At 39.9% G+C, this 22,174-nt stretch overlaps 1 protein-coding gene across 1 annotated transcript in view; it reads right to left on the reverse strand.

Moving 5' to 3' along the window:
- Positions 1-1,269: 1,269 nt before the first annotated feature.
- cntn3a.2 (contactin 3a, tandem duplicate 2) overlaps positions 1,270-22,174 on the reverse strand; it is a 44,850-nt gene continuing 23,945 nt past the window's right edge. The window contains exons 14-23 of the mRNA XM_059333224.1: positions 21,220-21,337; positions 12,696-12,854; positions 8,880-9,029; positions 8,677-8,747; positions 7,773-8,007; positions 7,154-7,263; positions 4,757-4,943; positions 4,437-4,549; positions 4,086-4,254; positions 1,270-2,275 (exon numbers count right to left, since the gene is read on the reverse strand). Coding sequence (XP_059189207.1) covers positions 2,178-2,275; positions 4,086-4,254; positions 4,437-4,549; positions 4,757-4,943; positions 7,154-7,263; positions 7,773-8,007; positions 8,677-8,747; positions 8,880-9,029; positions 12,696-12,854; positions 21,220-21,337 — 1,410 coding nt within the window. The 3' untranslated portion in view covers positions 1,270-2,177. The remainder of the gene's footprint in view (positions 2,276-4,085; positions 4,255-4,436; positions 4,550-4,756; positions 4,944-7,153; positions 7,264-7,772; positions 8,008-8,676; positions 8,748-8,879; positions 9,030-12,695; positions 12,855-21,219; positions 21,338-22,174) is intronic.

The following is a 22,174-nucleotide window of genomic DNA, read 5'->3' on the forward strand; positions in this document are numbered from 1 at the left end:
TTACAGCGGGTAATGGAACAAGAAGGAGCAGCCACAGTGAGCCGTTAGATGAAGCGCTGCAGGCGACAGGCTGCACACCTAGAAACTTCTCAGCAAGGTAACCAGCTACTTCCACTTCCAATGTTGGCAGACAGTGCCGTGCACAGCATAAAATCACATCCAGTTGCTCACAGAATGATGGAAAAAGGCCAATTATTGCCTGGCTTCTTTATTAAAGTGTTTGTTTTGCTGCCCCAAGAATTCTGGGACATGCAGTATTAAACCTCATCTGCTGTTGCCACCAGTAAATAAAGTGTCACCAAATCAACCAGGACTGAAAAATTAAGGGGGCTACACGGTGGTGTAGTGGTTAGCACTCCTGCCTCACAGCAAGAGGGTCGCCAATTCAGCTCTTCTATGTGGAGTTTGCATGTTCTCCTCGTGTCAGCGTGGGTTCTCTCCGGGTACTCCGACTTCTTCCCAGAGTCCAAAAACATGCAGCTTAGGTTTAGTTGGTGACTCTATAATTGCCCGTAGGTGTGAACGAGAGCATGATTGTCTGTCTCTTTGTGATATGCGATAGTCTGGCGACCTGTCCAGGGTGTACCCCGCCTCTCGCCCAGTGTCAGCTAGGATCAGCTCCAGCCCCCCACAACCCGGTTAAGGTTAAGGATAATGAATGAATTGAGTATTGGGTCACCTGCTGCTGTGCCCCTCCCAGAACTCCTGCTCCTCTCTGTCCCTCTCCCCCCCTTAATCTTCCTCTCTATCCTCCCACCCTCTCTCCCTTCAACCTCTATTTACTCTATTCTACTCTGTTGATCTGCCCTGTACAACAACATCTATTGATGTCTGTCCGTCCTGGGAGATGGATCCCTCCTCTGCCGCTCTCCCTGAGGTTTCTTCTTCTTTTTCCCTTGTTAAAGGGGGTTCTGTCTAAGGACAGAGGGTGTCGTACCATGTACAGTCTGTAAAGCCCTTTGAGGCAAATCTGTGATTTGTGATTTTGGGCTATATAAATAAAATTGACTTGACTTGAATGAATGAAGGAAAACTTAAGGATTGCCACTTTTATTACAAGGATATTTCTTATCATCACTGTAAAAACAGAAAAGTTAACGATTGATATGTTTCTTTTGAAGACATATAGCAGCTTGTTGGCATGTGGCCACGGTATAAAGTGGGATAATGCCCTCTGAGTTGGATTCTGTTGAGGCAAATGGATTGCAATCGAACGCACACCTTGTTGGGTGTGTTTGGCATTTTTTCCTTGATAAATGAGTTAAATGACTTGTTGTTGATTATTTTCTGTCGATTGACTGATTGTTTCAGCATTAGTGCTGAAGGAAATACACTGGCAGCCGTACACCTCTCCCCTGCTGCTCTATACAGACGGATGTAATCTCGGAGAATGCAGAGTAAAGTCCGATCCATCAATGAGCGGGCCATCACAATAACTGGACTGAGGCATTAAAACCTGTAGGAGGCCTCTTGTTACACATTCAGCTCTCCACAGTCAAATGATAAAAGGTAAATGGCTAACACTGAGTGGTTTTATGAGCTTCAGCTGGGACAACTTTCAATGGAGCACGTAAAGATGAAGGCGGCTGCAGTATGTTCTCAAACACTAAGCATCACTGACTAGTGTCTGTAAGTGACGGCGTTACAAGAATCTCCAAAGGCACGGGCACGGGTGAATGAACATGTTACTACTCGCCAATTCAGATGTGGAGAGGAAAACTGAAATAGTAAAAAAAAAAAATACAAAATACAACCTCTCATCATGGCCCTCCGCAAGGTACACTGAGACCTCCAATGATAAGAAACTGTGAGGAATAAAATGTTGAGGAAAGCATGTAGGTATAGTAGCAATAACAAGAAGAAGAAACTACTTTGGCACATGGATGGAAGTAAGGCATCTGTATCAATCTAGAGTCGAAAAAAGAGTTGAAATGGGGCATTGTTCCAACCGGCAAAAACGTCAGACCTACGTAGAAAAAAAGCTCAAGCATTTACTGTTATTTTAGTGCCTGACAGCACGCTCCACTCTTGTGCTGCCTCATACCCGCAATCTACACTGCAAAATAGTATGTGGTCACCTCCGAAAAAGAGAGAAAAAAAACAACTTTCACAAATTCAAGAAAGAAAAAAAATTACCAATAAGAAGGTTGAAAAACAGAGCAGAGTTTGTCATTGTGTCACGACGTTGACCTGAATGTTGATATTGCAATGGCGAGGAGCAGGGAGACGGGGAGGATGTCCGCACTCCAGGCTCTCGAGCCGCGGGCGCTCATACCTGGAACACACAAAAAAGAAGAAAAAAAAGACAGGATAGACTGATGTGAAAACCTGCTGCAGGAAGCGGATGCTTGGCAGCTGCAGCAGCTTCAGGACATTTATTTCGTTTTTTATCTTGAGTTTGAGCTCTGCTGTGTTTCCTGTAGATACAGCTTGGCCAAAACTGAAAATTAGATACTTAAATTTCAAATCATAAAACATGCATAGCGATGTTTCAAAGGGGTACTTAAAATGTGGGAAAAAAGTATTTATGTCCTGGCTAATGACTGCAATGGTAGGTAAAAAATGTATGAAGGGAATTGGGTGTAAAGGGACCGGCAGCCTGACGCAGTTTTCTCTCATCACTACTTTCTCATGTATGATTTAAGTGAGTCAATTAGCTCTTATGGATCACTGACTATTTTCCTGTAATGACATCCCTTTCCTGGCAAAAATATATATTATTTATGCAAAAGAAACCTCCTGAACCGCTTCTGATGTTTCAGAGCTTCTAGTTTCTATAAACACAGCACTCTGTTTTGCCTGCTAATGTGTTTTGCCCACATCCTTTTCTTTGCACTATCCAAAGAATCTCCGGCAAAAAAAAAAGTTGCCTTTTTTTCAAATGAAATTTAAAAGAAAAAGCCAGCATGGAATTCTATCTCTCTCAAGTGCTGTTTTCAGGGATTCAACACAGAATATCAACAATGCAAATTAGCATTTAGAGCAGAAGAAGAGCCCCCCTGGAGTCCCACAGGACAGTAATAGCATCTAGTAAAAGAGGAAGTCAACCTCTGCGACAGAGATGGATGGCGCTGCATATTTCAGCAAAATATAAGGCTGGAAGAGCCCGACAAGGGAGGCTGGGGACACGAGTAATGGTGAGTCAACGGAGGACAAAACAACCCTGTCAGGTTTAAAAAGTGCTAAGTGAATTCATTTACAAGAGTGGGTAAATAACAAACACTAGAAGTTCTGAGGTCCCGGTGAATCCATATGTCAGATGTTGCCATTCTGTTGTGTTTCTCCAGAACATGTTGGCATCAGCATATTTCAGTGCTACAGCTGCATACTGAGCAGTTTTTTTCCCTCCGGCTGAACTATTCCATGAACTTTCAAGGTTTTGTGACAAAAATATTTGTCGGTTTATTTATTTTTTCCCCTTTTACATTCATTAAGGAGGAGACGTGACATCCTGAAAACAAGTAACTAAAATATTATGTTCACCATGCATATAACACATCTAAATCTAGTCACTAAAGTAGCTCTATGAGTATAATAAATGTGCATACATTTAAAAAAAGACCCCAAAAAATAAATGGTTTTGTACAGCTTTTTAAGAGTAAAATTCTTTTATCCAAACCCCAAAATTCCAGACTCTCAAAGCCTTTATCATCACATCTAAAGTGTGACATAAATAAAATTATGAAAAAGGATTTTTAAAAACATCCAAAGATTTTCAGTTTACATGATTGTGTATCTGAAATAACAGATTCTGATGAAAATCAAACATTTCTCAAGGAATATATATTATAATTTAATCACATTCCTAATCTTGGAAACATAACGGTCAAATTGAAGCATTTTCCAAACTTTAAAGACTTTGCACAAACCCTATAAATGCTGTGAATAATACAAAAAAAGAACCTCATAAAAGCACTTTATATGCTCTGCCCCAGTCAAAACCGTTGAGTAAAATTTTATCGCAGTTTACCATAAATAATTGATCTACCTCCATTTAATCCTCCTATGATTATAATTTAACTCACTCTTTACCCCCAACGTCCCATCAGTCTGTTTAAGTGTTAACCACACGACAACAAACTTACTTAGTTGATGGATTCGTATGGGATCCGAGGCCGGGCCCAGCCCTCCTTCACTCAGCGTCTGGATGAGGATAATGTATTCGTCATTGTCCTCGGGGAGGGTCAGCTCGGCTGTTGAATTTGCTGTTATGAGTGTGTTTCCCTCTTTGTGCCTCTGTCTCCTGTATGACAGCTGAATGAGGGAGGGAGAGAGAAAAACAAGGTGGGCGCCGCATTGTAAACATGTACTTTTACAGCCTGACAGCTTCAGAGTGAGCCACCACCACACAGGTAAGGTCCACACTTTTCCTCAGTCTGATGCATAATAAGGAATAAACACGTAACTGTGCAGCATACCGAGAAGGTAAAACTCACTTGGTAGCCTGTAACTTCTGACTCTGATTCCATTGCCACCACAGGTTCCCAGTAAAGAGACAGCTGAGAGCCAATTAGGGTCCATTCGACATTCAGCGGTGGCTGCGCTGGTGCTGCGCGATATAAAAATAATTCTAGTGAGCGCAGAATCATATTACTGTCACATCATTCTAAAAGAATGATCACATTTCTCTTCTGTGAGATGAGATATACTGCTTCAAAGAAAGACATTAGGAGTGTATATTGTTTCTTGGATTATAACCAGTGTGATAGAAAATCAAACTGCTCAGCAGCAGGGCGTCTTGGGTGCTGCAACTTACGTGGCTTTTTTGTGGTGACATTGATTGCGGGGAGGAAGGGGCCGGTGCCCGCTGTGTTGAAAGCGCTGACTGTTAAAAAATACTGCGTGTTCCCTGCCAAGCCGCTCACTGTGACCGAAGTTTGGTTCCAAGGCACCCTAACCTTCCCCATGGTCTCCGGTTTAGTGTCGTCTTCCCAGTACACCACCTGTTAGAGAAAGAGAGGGTGTCACATGGGATTGAACCGTCATGTATTGCTTTGGATTAGAGCAAACTGCATACATCAGTAGCATGCATATTTAATCACATACAGCACAACAAAGTATTTGCCCTTGTATTTGATGTCTTGAGAGAAATGTGGTGTTGTTAAGTGATTGCCTCTGGGTGTATCCTCTTAAGCGAGATCGCAATTTTCTTTTACCTTTCCAGCAGGAGATTTGTTCTGACATTACAAAGCCTTTGTTAATGTACTTTTACGATTCTTCACTATCAGATATAACTGAGTAGGAAAATAGGCAAGAAATAAAGAAATGTGTGAGTTTTTTTGAGTAATAAATAAATGACTTAATCATTAAATATCATGCATCCAAAAAGAAGCTGCCAATTAATCATTTCCTAAAGCCCAAGGTGATGCCTTAAAAGTCCTATTTTTTCCATCCAGCACTTGAAAACACAAAGATATTTAATAAGCAATCAAATTAAATATAGAAGCATCATATGCTCGCATGTGAGAAGTGGGACCAGCTCTGCATTTCTGCTAAATGACTGAAACGATTCATCAATTATCAAAATTAAAAATCAAGATTTCTTTGTTGCTCGACTAATGGATTTATTGTGTAGTCGTTTCAGCGCCACAATACATCAATCTGGGTTGCGTAATGTGGCATGTAATATTTATTTTTCCACTAATGAAAATCTAGCTAATTATGATATGCATTTAAATGAAAACATTACAGCTCAAATACCAACTAAAGTTACAGTTTATGAAATAAGTGACTATTTTAACCATCAAACTGAAGATATATTATCACAAAATTACATCAATTGCACCAGCAACCTATCTATCTGTCATCTTTATTCAATGTTTGCTGACATCACCGGGTAGCTCAGAAGCTTTCCTGGATGGAAATATTGAAGCGACTTTGATTTTATTGAGCAAAAGAATAACAACAACATCTTATAATAAAGCCCTTTGATCAGCGCAATGATGCAGACACAAGGCAATCAGGCTGTCCCAGTTTCAGAAGGTAAAATAGATTGCAACTTGTTTGGCTTTAAAGTGCAATTCTTTAATATTCCTATTTTATTTAGTGAACAATGGCAAGACTGAAGATCGATTCCCAAAGTGCTGCTGTATGACAGTGCAAGAACAAACAGCAGAAGACTTATTATTATTATTATTTCACTCTTTTCTTTGTAAAAATTTCTCTCCTTTACACATAAAAAGGAGGGGGTGTTTATCCTTGTATGTCTGTGTGTGTGAATACACACACACACACACACACACACACACACACACACACACACACGTATATATATCTAGTCAGAGAGAGGTGTATTATATGTGTGTAGATATGTATGTATCGTTAACCCCTCCCACACACACAGCCATCATCCTGATCACACACAAACACACACACACACACACACACACACACACACACACACACACACACATACACACACAGAGCTAGACAGAGAGGTGTATATATGTGTAGATATGTATGTATCGTACCACCTAGCCTCAGTTAACACCCCCCCCACACACAGCCACCATCCTGATCACACACACACACACACACACTCTTCCTGGTGTCATCTTGATGGGATTGTCTTCTTTTGCTGTTTTTTCCTCATGCTTATTGCATTTCCATCAGTTTAAACGTGTTTTATATTCCTCAGTTTGTTTGTTTTATAGTTTGTTTTTGTCATTTGCCTTAATTTGTACCAGGGATTTTCACATTTTGGCTGTTTATGTTTCCTCTGTAATTACTTTATTGCACTTTATTTTAAAAAGAGAATTAAATAAAGAAAGACAGTTTTTCAGTATCATCACACAGTCTTGGTGTGGTATGATGGCTTTTCTTGGTGTGCTGACATGAGGTCTGATATTGCAGCGCAGACTATCAGGAGTTTTGTATCATGATACCCCGTAACTGACAGCAACTTGAAAAGGCATGTGGACAGGCAATTTTCTTTTGTTCTCTTGAAAACGCTCTGACATGTTTTCCTGTCGTGTCTGTACAAAGAACTGTATAATTTTGGCTGTTACAGTCCCTCGACTGAAACAGCCATTTCCATGGCGACGCAGAGTTTGGAAGTGATGGCTTTTGAGGTGCAACAGGGGTGATGGCAAGCATTTGAATTGTGTTGTGTGTGTGTGTGATTTCTATTTCCATTTAAAAGGGTAAAATGTACCTCATAGCCCAGAACCCTTTCAGGGGTGAAGGAGAGAGCCTGCCAATTCACCTCAATCTCAGAGGCTGAGACACTTCTGGCCCAAACTCCCGCTGGCATCCCGCTTGGCTCTGAAAACAGACGACAGGAGACTGAGCATTGCTGCCTTCTTCCAACAGTGCAGAGACAAACACAACAAATCTCATCAATTTTTACATTTATGACTGCGCTGCGTTCCCGTTGATCTCTACTTGGATGAATCATCACACACAGGTGCTGCTGGTAAATAGACCAACAGTACACTACAGACTGACCCTCTTTCAGCATGCTGAGAGGTAGCATAGATCTAAATGCCAACTGGTTTTCACTTCAGAATAGCCATTCAAAAGAGTGCTGATATTTGGAGGCAATCTGACTATCCTTACATAAACGTGTTGCATTTTTCCCCCATTTATTCTACCCTTTTTAATGTGTAAAAAGAAATTCAACAGACATTTTTCCCTCGCAGAGATCTCTTTATCTATCAAGCGCTTTCAGCCCAGCAGATGCAATAAAACCGTTTTCATGATCTTTGTCCTTTTCAAACACAGAGAAAGCTTTGTAGCTTTGCAAAAAAACCCACTCACGTCCATTCCCTTACCTATCTCTGCAGAGTAGATGGTGACCACTGGACTGAAGGGACCCTGTCCTTTGCTGTTGTAAGTGCCGACCTTGACATGAAATGGAGAGAAGGGCGCGATGCTGTCGTTGCGGTACACATAGCGGGATGCACCGGGGGCAGAGGTGGCCACGTGGGTCCAGCTAACTTCTCCGAAAGCACGGAAAGCAATGATGTAACCAAAGCTCTCACCATTCTGCAGTTCTTCGGGGACAGGCTGAGAGTGAAACACAAAACTATAGTGATATTAAAACATATACAAGCCACTCACGTTCATCCCTCCGCTGGGCTGACACAATCACCACCCACTCTCATGGTGCCAAAAGAAGTGTGTGACCCACAAATTGCTTTTGTGACCCACCTGATGAAAAGAAATGAGCAGTAAAATGCCATTTAAAAAAAAAATCTAAGCTCATTACAAAACGTCCGTGCAGCCTTTAAAATGAAAAGTTATTTCTGCATTTAATGAAATAAGAAAACTCAAATAATGAGATAGCTTTAGCCAACTAATGACTTTTTCAATATCCACATTATTCTATTATTTTTCAACTACCTGACTGGTTTACTTCAGTGCTTGATTTGATCACTGCAGATCTGACTGAACAGTAATTCACCACCGATCGAAGCCTCATAAATGACAATAACTGTCAGATTAAGTGTTCTGCTCGTGTATACATTGTTGCTGTCTTACATGCAGACTCTTAACTAACAAATTACAAGGACTGCAGCGCCAGACTTCAATTGATCCAAAATTTATGACACCCACGAGCTAAACAGAGCAAGGGGTTTGATTTAGCGAGAAATATTAAGCACTTCGCTAAAGGATGAAAAAGATTAACTGCAGGCACTTTGAATAACAGACTAGAACATAAGACTGATGACTTACCTCCCATGTGATGACCAGTTCCGATCTGCTTCCACCTCCTCCACCCACGTCACCTGGCGCTGCATCAGGAACTAACACAACACAGATCTTGTTCACTTACACCTCCATATAAAAAACACTTTAGACTTGAGAAAAGTTTTTAAAAAAAGAGATTGTGGTAGTAAAGTTCGGAACAATTTGTTCTATTTTTGCATTCACTGTACCTGCATCCTCAGTCCTGGTCTTGACTGACACGGGGCTGGGTTCTCCAACACCAACACTGTTTTTGGCCAAAACCCGAAACTCATACTCCACCCAGGCATTGAGGTCCACCACAGTGGCTGTCAGTGTGTTCCCATCGATGATCTCAGGGACTGGGGGAAAAAAAAGACAATATACAGTTTTAAACATACATACAGTGGTGGAAGAAGTATTTAGATCCCTTACTTAAGTAAAAGTACTAATTATTCCACTACAAGTAAAAGTCCTGCGTCCAAAACTTACTTCAGTAAAAGGACAAAAGTATCAGCATCAAAATGTACTTAAAGTATCAAAAGTACTCGTTATGCAGAATGGACCCACTCAGATTGTTTTATATATTCTAAATAAACATAATTGGATTATTATTGATGCATTTATGTAAGCAGCATTGTAATAGGTTTAATTTAAAACAATGTCTAATCACTTTTAATTGATCATGTTTTTATGTTAAATTTTGATCTGCAAAGTAACTAAAACTGTGAGCTAAATGTAGTGTAGTAAAAAAGAACAATATTTGCCTCAAAATGTAGCAGAGTAGAAGTATGAATTAACATTAAAATGGAAATACCTAAAAAATGTTACTCAAGTACAGTACTTGAATAAATAAATATGTTTTTAATTTGCAATTTTTTTAAAATGTTTTAATTGAGACATAAAAGTGCTAAAGTCAATGAGAAAAATGGCAGTAGAAAGCACATTTTTTACCTCAAAAAATGTACTTAGCCACATTCCACCACTGCATACAAAAGCATAAAAAATAGCAAGGTTCCACATTAAAAAAATAAATCAAACAAGTGAGCTGGTTTAGAGTGTAGACTGTCAAAGGTCTGCCATAGCTCAGCTAGAAAACTGACCTTGCTTTCCTTTCCCTGCGTTGTGCAGCAAAACCTTACAGTAAACTCTTAAACTGACATGCAAGTGTGAAGATGCTACAAGAGATGAGATGTCAAGAGATGACCTCAGGAGAGCAGGCTGCAATGTGGCTACTCATACTAACTGCTCCTTAATACTAAGGATGGGTGAAATGTAGAGGACAAATGTCAGGTAGGGCTCTATAAGATCTCTACCAACTCCCAAGGAAATATGTCTGGCTCTTCAGTTGCTAAATGCTCCACTATGTTCAGCAATTAGTTTTAGATTTTTTTTTTTAGCTGAAATCACCTGACTACTGTGGGCTGAACATGAATTGAAAGTTGAGCAAAAAACAATCAGTGAGCTGAAAGAAAACAACAACCTCTGGGCTTAAACCTGCATTCTTGATAATGATTTCACTGGTTGCAGCAGTAAGTCTGTATAGATGTCTATGAGAAAATGACCCTACTTCTCACTTGATTTATTACCTCAGTAAACATTTACCTAATGAGTTTATGGTCTCACAATGTTCGTTTAGTTAATTATGGTCCCATTAAGAGTAAAATAGAGGATAAAGCACGGTAAGCTTTGAGGGCAGGAGTGTCAAACTGATCCATGAAAGGGCCGGTGTGGCTGCAGCTTTTCGTTCTAAAACCACATGACCCAACTCTTTTAAATCACCTAAACTGTTTTAACTCAGTTGATTTGTTGTATCAGGTGTGCTCTTGCTTGGTTGGAAGAAAAACCTGCAGCCACACCGGCCCTTTAATTGCTCAGTTTAGGCGTGTTTCCACTGAGTACTTTTTGAGTATATTTTGGTAAGCGGCCGAATGTTTTGGCTACGCCCACTAGTTATTTCTCCTCGGCCTCTGTTCCCATACAGGTACTTTTGGTAGTGGCTAACCAATGGAGTTTGAATGTGGCGTAAATAAGTCACTTATGTGATTATAAGTCACTTATGTGATTATTCATATTATACAGTTTTGACCGTGACGTCAGGGACCTGACACTGACAACAGACCAATGTGGCAAGTCCAAACAGTCGAGACATCAACATGGAAGGAGATGAGATGGTTTCTTGTTCTCGATTCTCTTGTCTCAGTCTGCTCTGCTAACTTCTTTTAAAAATGGTGTTGTTATGTTGTGGTTGTGTGGAGTTCCACTCACGTCATATCCCGCCTCAACTGTATCCAATCAGTATCAACTAGTGAGTAGCGGCTCAGAAAAGAACCTACCCGAGGCGTTACCTGAGCCACTAACCGGTGAAGTTGAGCGGATCTTGGGCGGATCCTCTCTCCCAAGCTACACCCACAGCGGCTTACTAGAGGGAAAAGTAACTAATGGAAACGCGCCTTTTGACACCCTGCTTTAGTGCGTGGCTACCACGTTGCACCATTTGTAGAACTTTGACCATTTCACAATGTGTCTTTAGTTCATGAAAGTTAATTGCAACATTCTGGTTGCCTAAAGATGTCTTGGACAGCGTTCAGTTGTACTAAAGGACACTCAAAGGAGTTTGCTGATAACCTAGCTTCAAAAGTATTTAGCTAGGTATGAACACTTCTGGTTCAACAAACTCACAATGGTGATATCTACAGGTGGGGGGAAAAAATTGATACAGCATAGTATTTCGATATTTTGCGTGGCAATATTCTATCGATTCATTGCCGCCAATTATCGATATTTAGTGTTTCGACGGCCTGCCGTTTTCGCTGTTCCGGAGGCTAGCAGGCTCACTTTTTTTAAACTGGAGATACTGGTGACATATGAAACCAGAGTTAAGGAATCCACAGGCACCAAGTAAGTCAGGATATCATGTCGTGAAATAAACACAAAACAAAAAAAACACTGCAAAATTAGGCTATTTCAAACAGTTTAATCGCAATTTGTTGTATCGCAACACTCACCATATCGCAAAGTGCTTAAAATCGCAATAATATTGTTTTGTGACTCAAGAATTGGGCTAAAATCATATCGTGGGGCCTCTGTTGATTCCTAGCTCTAGTGACAGCCAGAACTCCTAACTCGAGGCTTCAAAATCATAGTCCACAAACCAACAGGCGACATCATGTTGGCCATTTCCACTTCGTATCTACTGTCTACAGCCGAAAGATCCAAGAGGCTCTGTAGCACTGCAGGGAAGTGCAGAGCTGGTTGATAATTACCTTTGGTTCATCAATGCAACCCCTCACACATTAGCCTACACAAAGTCATTTGATCCCTTGTCAAGATAAAAATATTGATTATAGCAGCTTTTTTCCCTCTTAATTTCTTGTTTCTCAGTGATTGTAGCTAACTACTGCATGTTATACTGGGGCATTAGTTGTTGCTGGATGAGCACAGTACTCGTTTGTGCATTCATTAATGTTGTGTATTTGAATATCATAAGATATAAAGATGTTGCTTACTGCTATTTGTTAAGTGCCTTTTTAATGTAGATTGAAGGAAAAGAAATGCATAGTTTCCTTTTGGGTTAAGTGTGGTTCATTCACAGTTTTCTATTGATGAGCGAGCACTGTGTATGTCAAATAAATGAATTAAATGAAAATGTATTTCATTACATTACATTCATTTGGCAGATGCTTTAATCCAAAGCAGCTTGAATTCAGCCTCCATAGGAGCAAGATCTAGACGTCACGCACATAGACAAGACTTGACTAAAACAGATGAAAAGGATTTCGCTTCTGACCAAGGAAGGTATAAAGGTCATCCAAGTGGTTTAAATGAGATCATGTAAAAGCGGCAACAATGACCTCCAGTTCTCCTGAGTAAGACCCTGAATCCCTACCATCTCCAGAGCCTCCGGCCTGCTGCTGACCCGACACTCTGACCTCCCAGCACAAGTGGGAAGAGAAGTAAGGGAATTTCCCTGCGGGGTTTCCATAAATTATCTGAATAACATCACATGTGGTATAAGTGCTGCCTACCTGTGTTAACCCTCTGCCAGCCCACAGTGAAGGGAGTCCTGGTCTGGATGAGGTAATTGGTGATGGGGCTGCCGTTGTCTCTGCCGGGACTCCAGGCCAGCTGGGCTGTGCTGTCTGTCACCTCCTCCACCGTCACAGAGTCTGGAGGACTGGGGGGGCCTGGCTCAATCACAGGAACAGACACTGTGAGGTACTCGCTCATGCAGAGGCACAGACGAGACTGCAGAATGTGCGTGTAAATGTGTGTGGTCAAACGCACTGCGGGGAAAACATCAACAGCAAGACTCCACTGAAACTGTATTGCTACAACAGATTATTATGCTTTTATATAACATTTGCAAGAAGAAACACATTTTTAAAAAGCTTTGAGTTTGAGTGCCCTTCACAAGGAATTAAAAGTTAATTCAAGATTTATCCTCCAATATTCAACCAACTTGTAATCCTTTCCTTTCATGGTCCTCCCGCTAATTGATCGATGAAACAGCAGACGTAAGTGGATGCAGGGAGTCAAATTAAAAGGTAAAAGATGAAAAAGAGCCTCATAGCCCTGAAGAACCAGAGTTTTATCATTTATTTTCATTATCCCACCAATTAAGCGGTGTGATGTTTTACTTTAGCATCATCTACAGCTTCCTGTTCTAATGAACGTGTCGGCTCATCAGAAATAATAGACCACTAGAGAGCTGTGAGACAGACCGCAGAATAATAACGCCCCTAGCTCTGCTCACACTCCTCAGCGCCTCTGAAGGGGTTTCTAATCTGGAGTAAAATATTCTAATTATTAAAGCGTTAAATGATTATTTTAATACACAATCAATGCTTCATGTGGTATGTACGGGTGGCGTGTATGCTAAACAAGTAACTGCTGAACTACATTTTTTTCTGTTTACAGAAGCCTTGAACGTGCTGCTCACATACGTTTGGCCTTAAAGCCCCGGCTTTAGAGATATTGATCTTTGCAAAACTCATTAGCAGCTCCTGATTAAAAAAAAACCTTTAATACACTGGCTTCAGTAATACATATTAATGGAAGACACAATCAAGGATCAATTCCTTATCCTCTTAATTATATTTCATTGGTTGAGGCAAGAGGGTGCTGTCAGTGTCTTGAGGGTGTTCAAATAATCTGATATTAATATGGACAGACTGTCTGGGCTTTTATTGTGAACTTGGCACAGGGCAAATTAATATCTGACTCTATTATGAATACTTACAGACACGGTGATATTATTTTCATCTGAGCTGAATATTACCCAAATTTGTAATATACGCCATCACGTGTCAGAAGTGAATAAGAATAATAGTATGTTATTAAAGTGATGCAATAATAATGATGAAGCTCATTGTGATGTACTGTCGTATAGTAACTGTGTTTCCCTGAGCACTGTCTTCCAGGATGATGATGATGATGATGATGATGAGGATGCAACTGTCAAAATGTGCGTCAAGTGGTGTGAATGCTAATGAGTGTGATGTTATCCGTATTACATGACCTTCTCCATAACCACCACCCGGCGTATGGAGTGTTGTGAGGTGTCATGGAGTGGCATAGAACACATTTCCCATTGTCATTGTGAAAAACAAGAATCTAGATGATCACTCAAGAGTCTCTGTGTCAAGAGCGATTATCATTGACCTTCAGTGCGGCGAGAGGAGTGGAGTGAGACGGCATCTGAAATAGCACCCTGCTACTGAGCTGCTATCACCAGTGGAGGAAGGCGTATTCAGATCCTTAAGTACAAATATCTCACTTTGAAAATACACGGTTGCTACAAAAGTTGGAACAATTTTGCTTTCAGACACAATCCTCTGTTAATTGTGGTTTCATTTTCATTTTGACATGTTTGGAAAATATTGATTAATACAGTTTTGAGAAGATACACTTTATCTGTCAAGAATAAATCACATTAGGGGACCACACAATGTTGCCGAGGGCCTCAAAGTGTGACCTTGCCGTAATAAAGACTGGGTTGATAAAAGCCGCCTGATTGATTCTTAGGCTATGGAAAAGTGGGTTCCCCCGAAAAAATTTAGGCAATGGCTGGATCTTATGTCAGAAATACTGTCTTATGAGTACATAATGAAAATGAGAACTTTAAAAAGTCATGGGACCAATTTTTTTGCCTATTGTAATGTGAATGTATCATGATAAGGCAAATATGCTGCTGTGGTGCCTGAAATATTATTCGGTAACGCTTTATATTAAGGTCTTTGTAATCACCATTAATTAACAAGTAATAAGGCCCTTGTAAGTCCTTACAAGATGCTTATTAACATTATTGTGTGTTTATAAGCTTATATAAGTGTTAATAATGTCATTACAAACACCCATGACCCACCCATTATGTCTTTGCCATGCCTTTATTAATCTTATTTTGTTTGCTTATTGATATTAAAATATACTTTATTGCTCATCTATTATAAGTTAACTATAAGTTAACTATGCTTTTTGCAACTACCGGATCTAAAGCGAGAACAATGCCTTATTACTTGTTAATTAATGGTTATTAAGGACCTTATTATAAAGCGTTACCTATTATTCTACTCTGGTTTTGCTCTACTTTGTTGCATTTTACTGCAGTAGATGTAGATGTATTTAATATTGTTGGGTAGTTTAATCTACAGCAATGCATCATATTCTATGAAATAGCTAATTGCTCACAAGTCCTCTGAGAACGAAGTATTTCTCAAAAAGTCAACTTGTCATGTGGTTAGAAAATCAGCCCTGTTTTCTGCTTTGTGACGATGCATTTTCCATCTGAGAGTTTATTTAGGATTTAGGTAGAGGATTTTCTGAACACATTAGGAGACACTGGAGATACATCGTTTTCACTCCACAGGCAGGGGATGAAAAGCTGTAATCTGAAAAGTAACTCAAGCTGTCAGATAGATGTGGTGCAGTAAAAGTTATATTTTCCTTTGAGATGTAGCAGAGTAGAAGTATAAAGAACAATAAAATGGCAATACTCAAGCAAAGTACAAATATCTCAAATTTGTATGGTAAGCAAGTACAGTATTTGAGTAAAAATACTTTCCACTGACTCATTGGATAATATTACATGATAGCAATATTGCCAATAACACCAATAATCAGCATTACTGTGAGCATGGGGTCATAAAAGTAGTTATATCTTGCTGTGATCTCACTTGTGCAAACTTCACAAGCACAATGACAAAGTGAATTGTAGTCACAGTTAAATGACTTCTGCATAATTCATATTGTTGTCTTAACATTAAAAATGCATTTTTCTTTTTAGTACATGTAAATGCAGCCACCAAAGAAAGTCTGCCTGAGTGTTTTCTCACCTACCCCTCCCAGTAAATATAGCCACGAGGATAGTTTGGGTTTTATTTGTCAAGCTATTTGAGCTATCCATCTCTGAGATGTCTGCCTCCACCCCAAAATAAATGAGGGTGAATGGACTTTTTTTTTTTACGGTGCTCCCTGCTCTGAAAAATGACATTTAAAAAAAAATCAACAGTAACATCTCTTTCCAGATTCAGTGTCTCAATTGCTCTGGATAATACACACAACACAGGACTATTTTTCTGGTAGAAAATAGTTTCAATGAAAACAGACAGCAGCACTTTTTTTCATATAAAATTTGTGCTACTGTCTGTGGTAGGAAGTTACTATGTTAGTATGTTTTTCCAAGTAATACAATGCATCACTTGGGTAGAAGCCATTCAAATCAATTACATCATCTTACATCAATTTATGTTGGTGGCTAAAACAACATTGTTTCACCATTGTCATATTACAGTTATTAATCGTACACAACCACAAATACAGTCATGGAAAAAAATATTAGACTTATTAGATTAATGCCTGGCACAACTAAAGGTACATTTGTTGGAAAAATATAATGATAACAACCAAAATAGCTCAAAAGATAATTGATTGATAATCATTTTGGTTATTATTAAGAAAACCATGGAAAATGGCTAGATATCAGCTCTTAAATTAAACTCTTATGAGCTATGCAAAAAAAGTGTGTTTTAAAGATAAACTGTCCACAGTGGGTGCCAAAATCAAGATCAAAATGAATTAAATGACCTGTGTGGATGAGGATAAGGGCCAGGTAGGAGAAAAAAAATCATGATTTTCATTTAAAAAAATTAATTATGCACAAAAAGTCGAAATGCAAAGAATAAAGTCGAAACATAATGTCGAGAAAAAAGTCAAAATGACAAGAATAAAGTCAACTTTTTGAGTTTGGTAAGGTAGACTGCAAGCTACAACCTGATTTTCCTCAATAATATATGTCTAAAAAATTCACATAAATTACATAAAAGCAGATTTTCCCAAAACAATAGTTGTAGTAGCCTACTACCAATAATGACTCATTTATGTGTAGGGGGATTTTAGTTCTACTACACCTTTAAATATTGTGGTTATTGCTCATTTTATGCCATTAATGAAAATCTCTGAATATTTTTCCAACTTTACCAAACACAAAAAATTGACTTTATTCTCATCATTTCTACTTTTTTCCTCCAACTTTATCATCATAATCTGTAGCCAGGTGGCCGTATGTGCACTATGGTGTTTTTCACCAGTTCTTTCCATTTTGATCGGTCTTCTGTTCTTGTTGCATTATACGGTGTCATATTCGTCCAACAATATTCAAGGGCCAGTTTTTTGATTCCATCCTGGAGGGCGCGGTCGTTGTAAACCCAGTCCGTGACCGATCCGTTATGTGGATGTGTGGTGGTGTCCATCTCCTCTCTAGAAGTGGATGGCCATTGACTCTTGATGAGCTCATCCGCCCTTTGACAGCTCTTATTTTTTCGTCACCCTCCTCATCAAGTTAAACCTGATGGGGTTGACGGTTTAGTTGCTGACAACTCGACAAGCTATGCAAGGCAAGGATGCTTAGTTCCTTGAGGTGTTAATCCACCCGCATACCACACTGCATCATTTCTCAAACTGCAAAATGAAAAAAAAAATCCTCCTCCTACCTGGCCCCAATCCTCTTCCGTAGACCTGAGTAATTTTCCCACCACTTTTTTTTCCCACTGTGACAGTAGCTGTCATGTAAGAGTTGGATATGTAAAAACCTGCATGGCTAGACTCCACTGGAGGTGAGTGAGAAAACGTGACCACCACTTGTGTCTTGTGTGGCTCATACAGTATATTGTATGTGCTTCTTATTGTGCTACACACTATCTGAAAGTGTTACTTGTGTCCTTCATGGCTCATGGGTATAAGAGGTGGTGTGGCTTTCCACAGATTAATGACTTCACATGTGACCGCTGTCAGTTTGTTGGAGGTCTGCAGTTCAGTGATCAAGCAAAGCCATTCTTTGCCCTCCATGACTAGTTTTCTATCCAGCTTCATGCTTTGTCGCCCAACATTTGGAGCCGTTCGATCCAAGCAATGAGGCAACCATGACAGCTGCCGTGAGCAGGAAGTGTAAATAATGCACAATCTGAATCACAGACAAGTTTCTCTCCAGTCAATACTAGGCCAATCCATTTCCATGGCCTTGATATTGCTTCTGCCTGAGAAACAGGCTTACTTCCACTTAGTCCTCAGCCAATTGGAAAGGAGTGCTTATTAATGCCATTTGCCTAGAAGATCTTTAACATGCCGAGCTGAATCACTGGTGGGTATCCTTACAAGATAAAGATATGGATCCAACCATTTCAAATCTTGACACCAATATCATCCCTCACCTCATCTGACATTTAACATATTTGCGTAAAGTCAATTGGCTGGGCTATTTGATGTATTGATCAATGCTGGAAACATCCCTCCTCTCACTCTGCAGGCAAGAAAGATCTGCCTCTCCCCGAAGCACATAACAAAAGTTGTTCTATTTTGTTCTGCCCGATGTAGCTCTTGACAATCGAGTCTCTCCGGAGTTATACATACTGCATGAGTGAGCACAGACAGGCATCTAAACATTCCACTGTCAAGTACATTGCAACAGTATTGAAAATTGGTCATTAAAAAGAGAGAAAGAACACATTTTCTCACGGTTTTAATATAAAAATATAAAACCAAAGCAGGCCTGCTCTATTTGATGTAATCAAGCGACTGCTACAAGAAATAAGCAGGGCATAAAAACTGTAGACTCTCTGATGACATCCAGGATCATTTTCATGAGGATATTGGCATTTTGGTTGCACTGCAATCACTGGCTGAGACAAAACCCATTTGAGTTTAAAAGCCTAGTGAACATTACACGCCCTGGCAGTTAAGAATTCTTTATACTAGTGCATTCAAAATCTGCCTGTTCAGAAAGGACCGGCTGCTTGGGCTCCAGATATACACCTGTCATGAAATAGTTGCGTCACCTAGCAATGCAGGAGTGCACCATAAACTGTATAAAATATGGACATAGCCTCCATGACGTCACACATAGGGTTCTGCAGAGCACAAATTAAGTCTTTTGGGCAGTTCCCACAGTCACCATAGCAAAGCTGACTCCGCCCAACTCCAAAAATGGGCACAGAGCTGCAGCTGAGGCGGCCAAAACACACCCAACTAGCTCCAACCTACCAAGCTAGCGGAGGCTACCGAGGCAAACAAGCTAGGCTACATGCTAAACTGGGACGAATAGCAGCTGGCCGGCTTACGGACTAACACTGCCGTGGTGTTCTGTCCCGGCTTACATTGCTTAACTCACAGTGAGTTGCTCTAAAACTTTACCACAGCAGCTTCAACTTGTTGTAAATATATAAGTAGGGTAATTTGAAATACTGATTTTGTGGAGACTTGCAGTATTGTTGCCAGTGTTACCTTGAATGAGCATAACGTTTGCTGATACTTACATGTCATGAGGAAAACAAGTTAACCTGAACTCTAATTTAATTTTACTTTAGCTAGAAGTTGTTTATTTGGATGTCCCTTGATTAACCATTATTAACGTAACATTAATGAGCTGAGTGATATGTAATTAGGGTTATTTTTACCATAGATGTTGGATTGAGAGATTGACTTATAATAAGTATTTTTGCCTATTAATAACTTCTACTCATAGGTATGAATATAACAAACGTATTACATTAAAAAAATCTGGGGGTTGTTTCTCAGTGCAGATGTGTCAGTGCCTATAGGTTAACATGTAAGATGATAATCCCCCACAGCTCTATTGTCTTGCTAACAGTTAGTCATATGGGACAAGGCTAGTTCCAGGAATAAAAGTTTGAAAGTTACATTGTTGCTTGAAGTGTTTGATTTTGCTCCAATATAACATCTCCAGTCTTTCCTTCTTCATCTGTTCCTGAATGTACTGTAGCAACAGACCGAGAGCAAGCTGTACCCAGCATGGTGCTTGGCTGTGTAACAGTTAGTGCTCCCCTCTCAATACACCACACAGTGTCAACAGTATAACTTAAATAAAAAATAAATATGTCCTGTAGATCACAAGAGCTAGCATTCGACACTGCACTGCCTCAGGTCCTCAGCAACAGAGGCGGAGCCAGACACTGTAAACATTCAGGGCTCAGCCCAAACCTATGAGGGTCCAGGGGACGAGGGGCATTAACAGCAGCTACATGCACTATTGTTCAAGCCATTTGGAAGAACAGAATGGCTTACAATCTGTACATAATTTGGGAAAAACATGACAATTGCCAAGAAAAAAAAGTCCTGCAGAGCCCACATACTACTTTGTATCCAACTGTTCTGAAACAATAACACAACAAATGTTGAAGATGACTAATTTTCACTCCTGCCACCTACAAAGAAGCAAAAACTGTCTGCTGTTACAATTTGGAATTTGCAACACATAGGAACATAGGCGTGAACAGAATTACTAAAGTTAAAAGCTATTTTTGTTATACTACGCTGGAGTAGAGTTCACAGAACAAATGTTTAGCTGACGAATCTGCTACATTTGAATGCATCTCATAATAATCTGGGCTGCTCTAACTGCGAACTCTAGCCATTTTCCATGGTTTCCTTGATAATAACCAAAATCATTATCAAGAAAACCATGGAAATTGGCTAGATATCAGTTCTTAAGCTATTTTAGTTGTTATCATTGTATTTGTCCAAATAAATGTACCTTTAGTTGTACTAAGCATTAAAATGAACAATGACCTGAAGAAAACAAGGGTGGTCTTATAATTTTTTCCATTACTGTAAGTTCATATAAATAAACCAATATTTTTCCTTTATTTTTTTGCAACACTGCTCTATTTGGTAACCGTTACGGAGTGCAGACATGTTTTTTATTATGTCCTGTTGGCTACATTTATCACCCACTTTACAGCTATTACATGTCCAAGTGTCCTTGAGTAAGACACTGAACTCCAAGTTGCTCCCCAAGGACGGGCCAGAGCCTTGCACTGCAGCTCCACTGCCATTGGTTTGTGTGTGTGTGTGAATGGGTGAATGAGCGGCAAATTGTTAAGCGTTTTGTCCGTTGTGGTAGAAAAGCAGCAAATGCAGTCCATTTACCATCTCGCATTTACAGTTAAAGCTAGACTTTTTAAAAAGAGAAACCCCAAAACAATCCTGGCTGCGAGACCTTTAATTAGTGCCTGCAGAGCGAGGAGGAGGTTTTCTTACCTTTCACAATCAATACAGCCACGGCTGACAGGCTCTCCACGTCCGTGTCCACCACACAGATATATTTGCCAGCATGGTAAAGCTGAATGTTCCTGATCATCAGATCTCCTGCTGTTCTCTACCAAGGAGGAAAGGAAGCTTTATGTAGCATGAAAGATAACAGACCTTGTGACAGCTTATTAAAGAATGTAGTGAAGCATATATAAGGTGCAGTAAATAGCGCTGCCAAAAAACGTTTGCAGATCCTGCAGTCATTGAGCTCGGACTCTAAAGAGGAAAATCAGGCCAAAAGATATTTCATACCGAAGATATTTTACACATATGTCTTGACAGTTCTTGGAAGTCAAAATCATAAAAGCAAACAAAATGAAAAATTCCTGAATGTGACAGAACCTTTTAGCCACCTACTTCTGTCCAAGACGAGCTTGCATGAAAAGGATCAAGGCCAAAATTCAAAGAAATTGTACGCAGCAAATGGAAGTTTTGTGTCTGACAAGGCCTCGTCTATTTACACAGGTCGTCATCGTGACCTTCAAGACGGGTCGCGAGCAAACTACACAAATAAGCTATTACTATTGAGTTCAGTCAGTTTGTGCTCGATTGGAGAGGGAAAAAAGCCCCTCTAGATTCTCATCTGAGAGGACACCCGTAAGCAGCAAATGGTAAATTAGTGGTGAAATCATTCTCTTGGTATTGGCAGGGAAATGTGGCGGCGGAGCCAACGTGGTTTAATTATGGAAATTAAATTCCTTGAAGCAGCAAAGTTAAGTTGATAATCTCTTTGGACTGGGGACATTCTAGCATTTCTGGGGAAGTCTTTTTTCAGATAAGAACATTGTCAGTCAAACACACACAGGAAGAATGGTTAATCTCGGAGGGTGTGAGGGTGTTCTGAGAGTGTTTTGTCATTTGGGGCTCTGCCAAGACACCTCTAATGATGTGTATCCCCTTTCTG

Source organism: Centropristis striata, chromosome 5 (genome assembly GCF_030273125.1).
Source record: "Centropristis striata isolate RG_2023a ecotype Rhode Island chromosome 5, C.striata_1.0, whole genome shotgun sequence".
NCBI lineage: Eukaryota > Metazoa > Chordata > Actinopteri > Perciformes > Serranidae > Centropristis > Centropristis striata.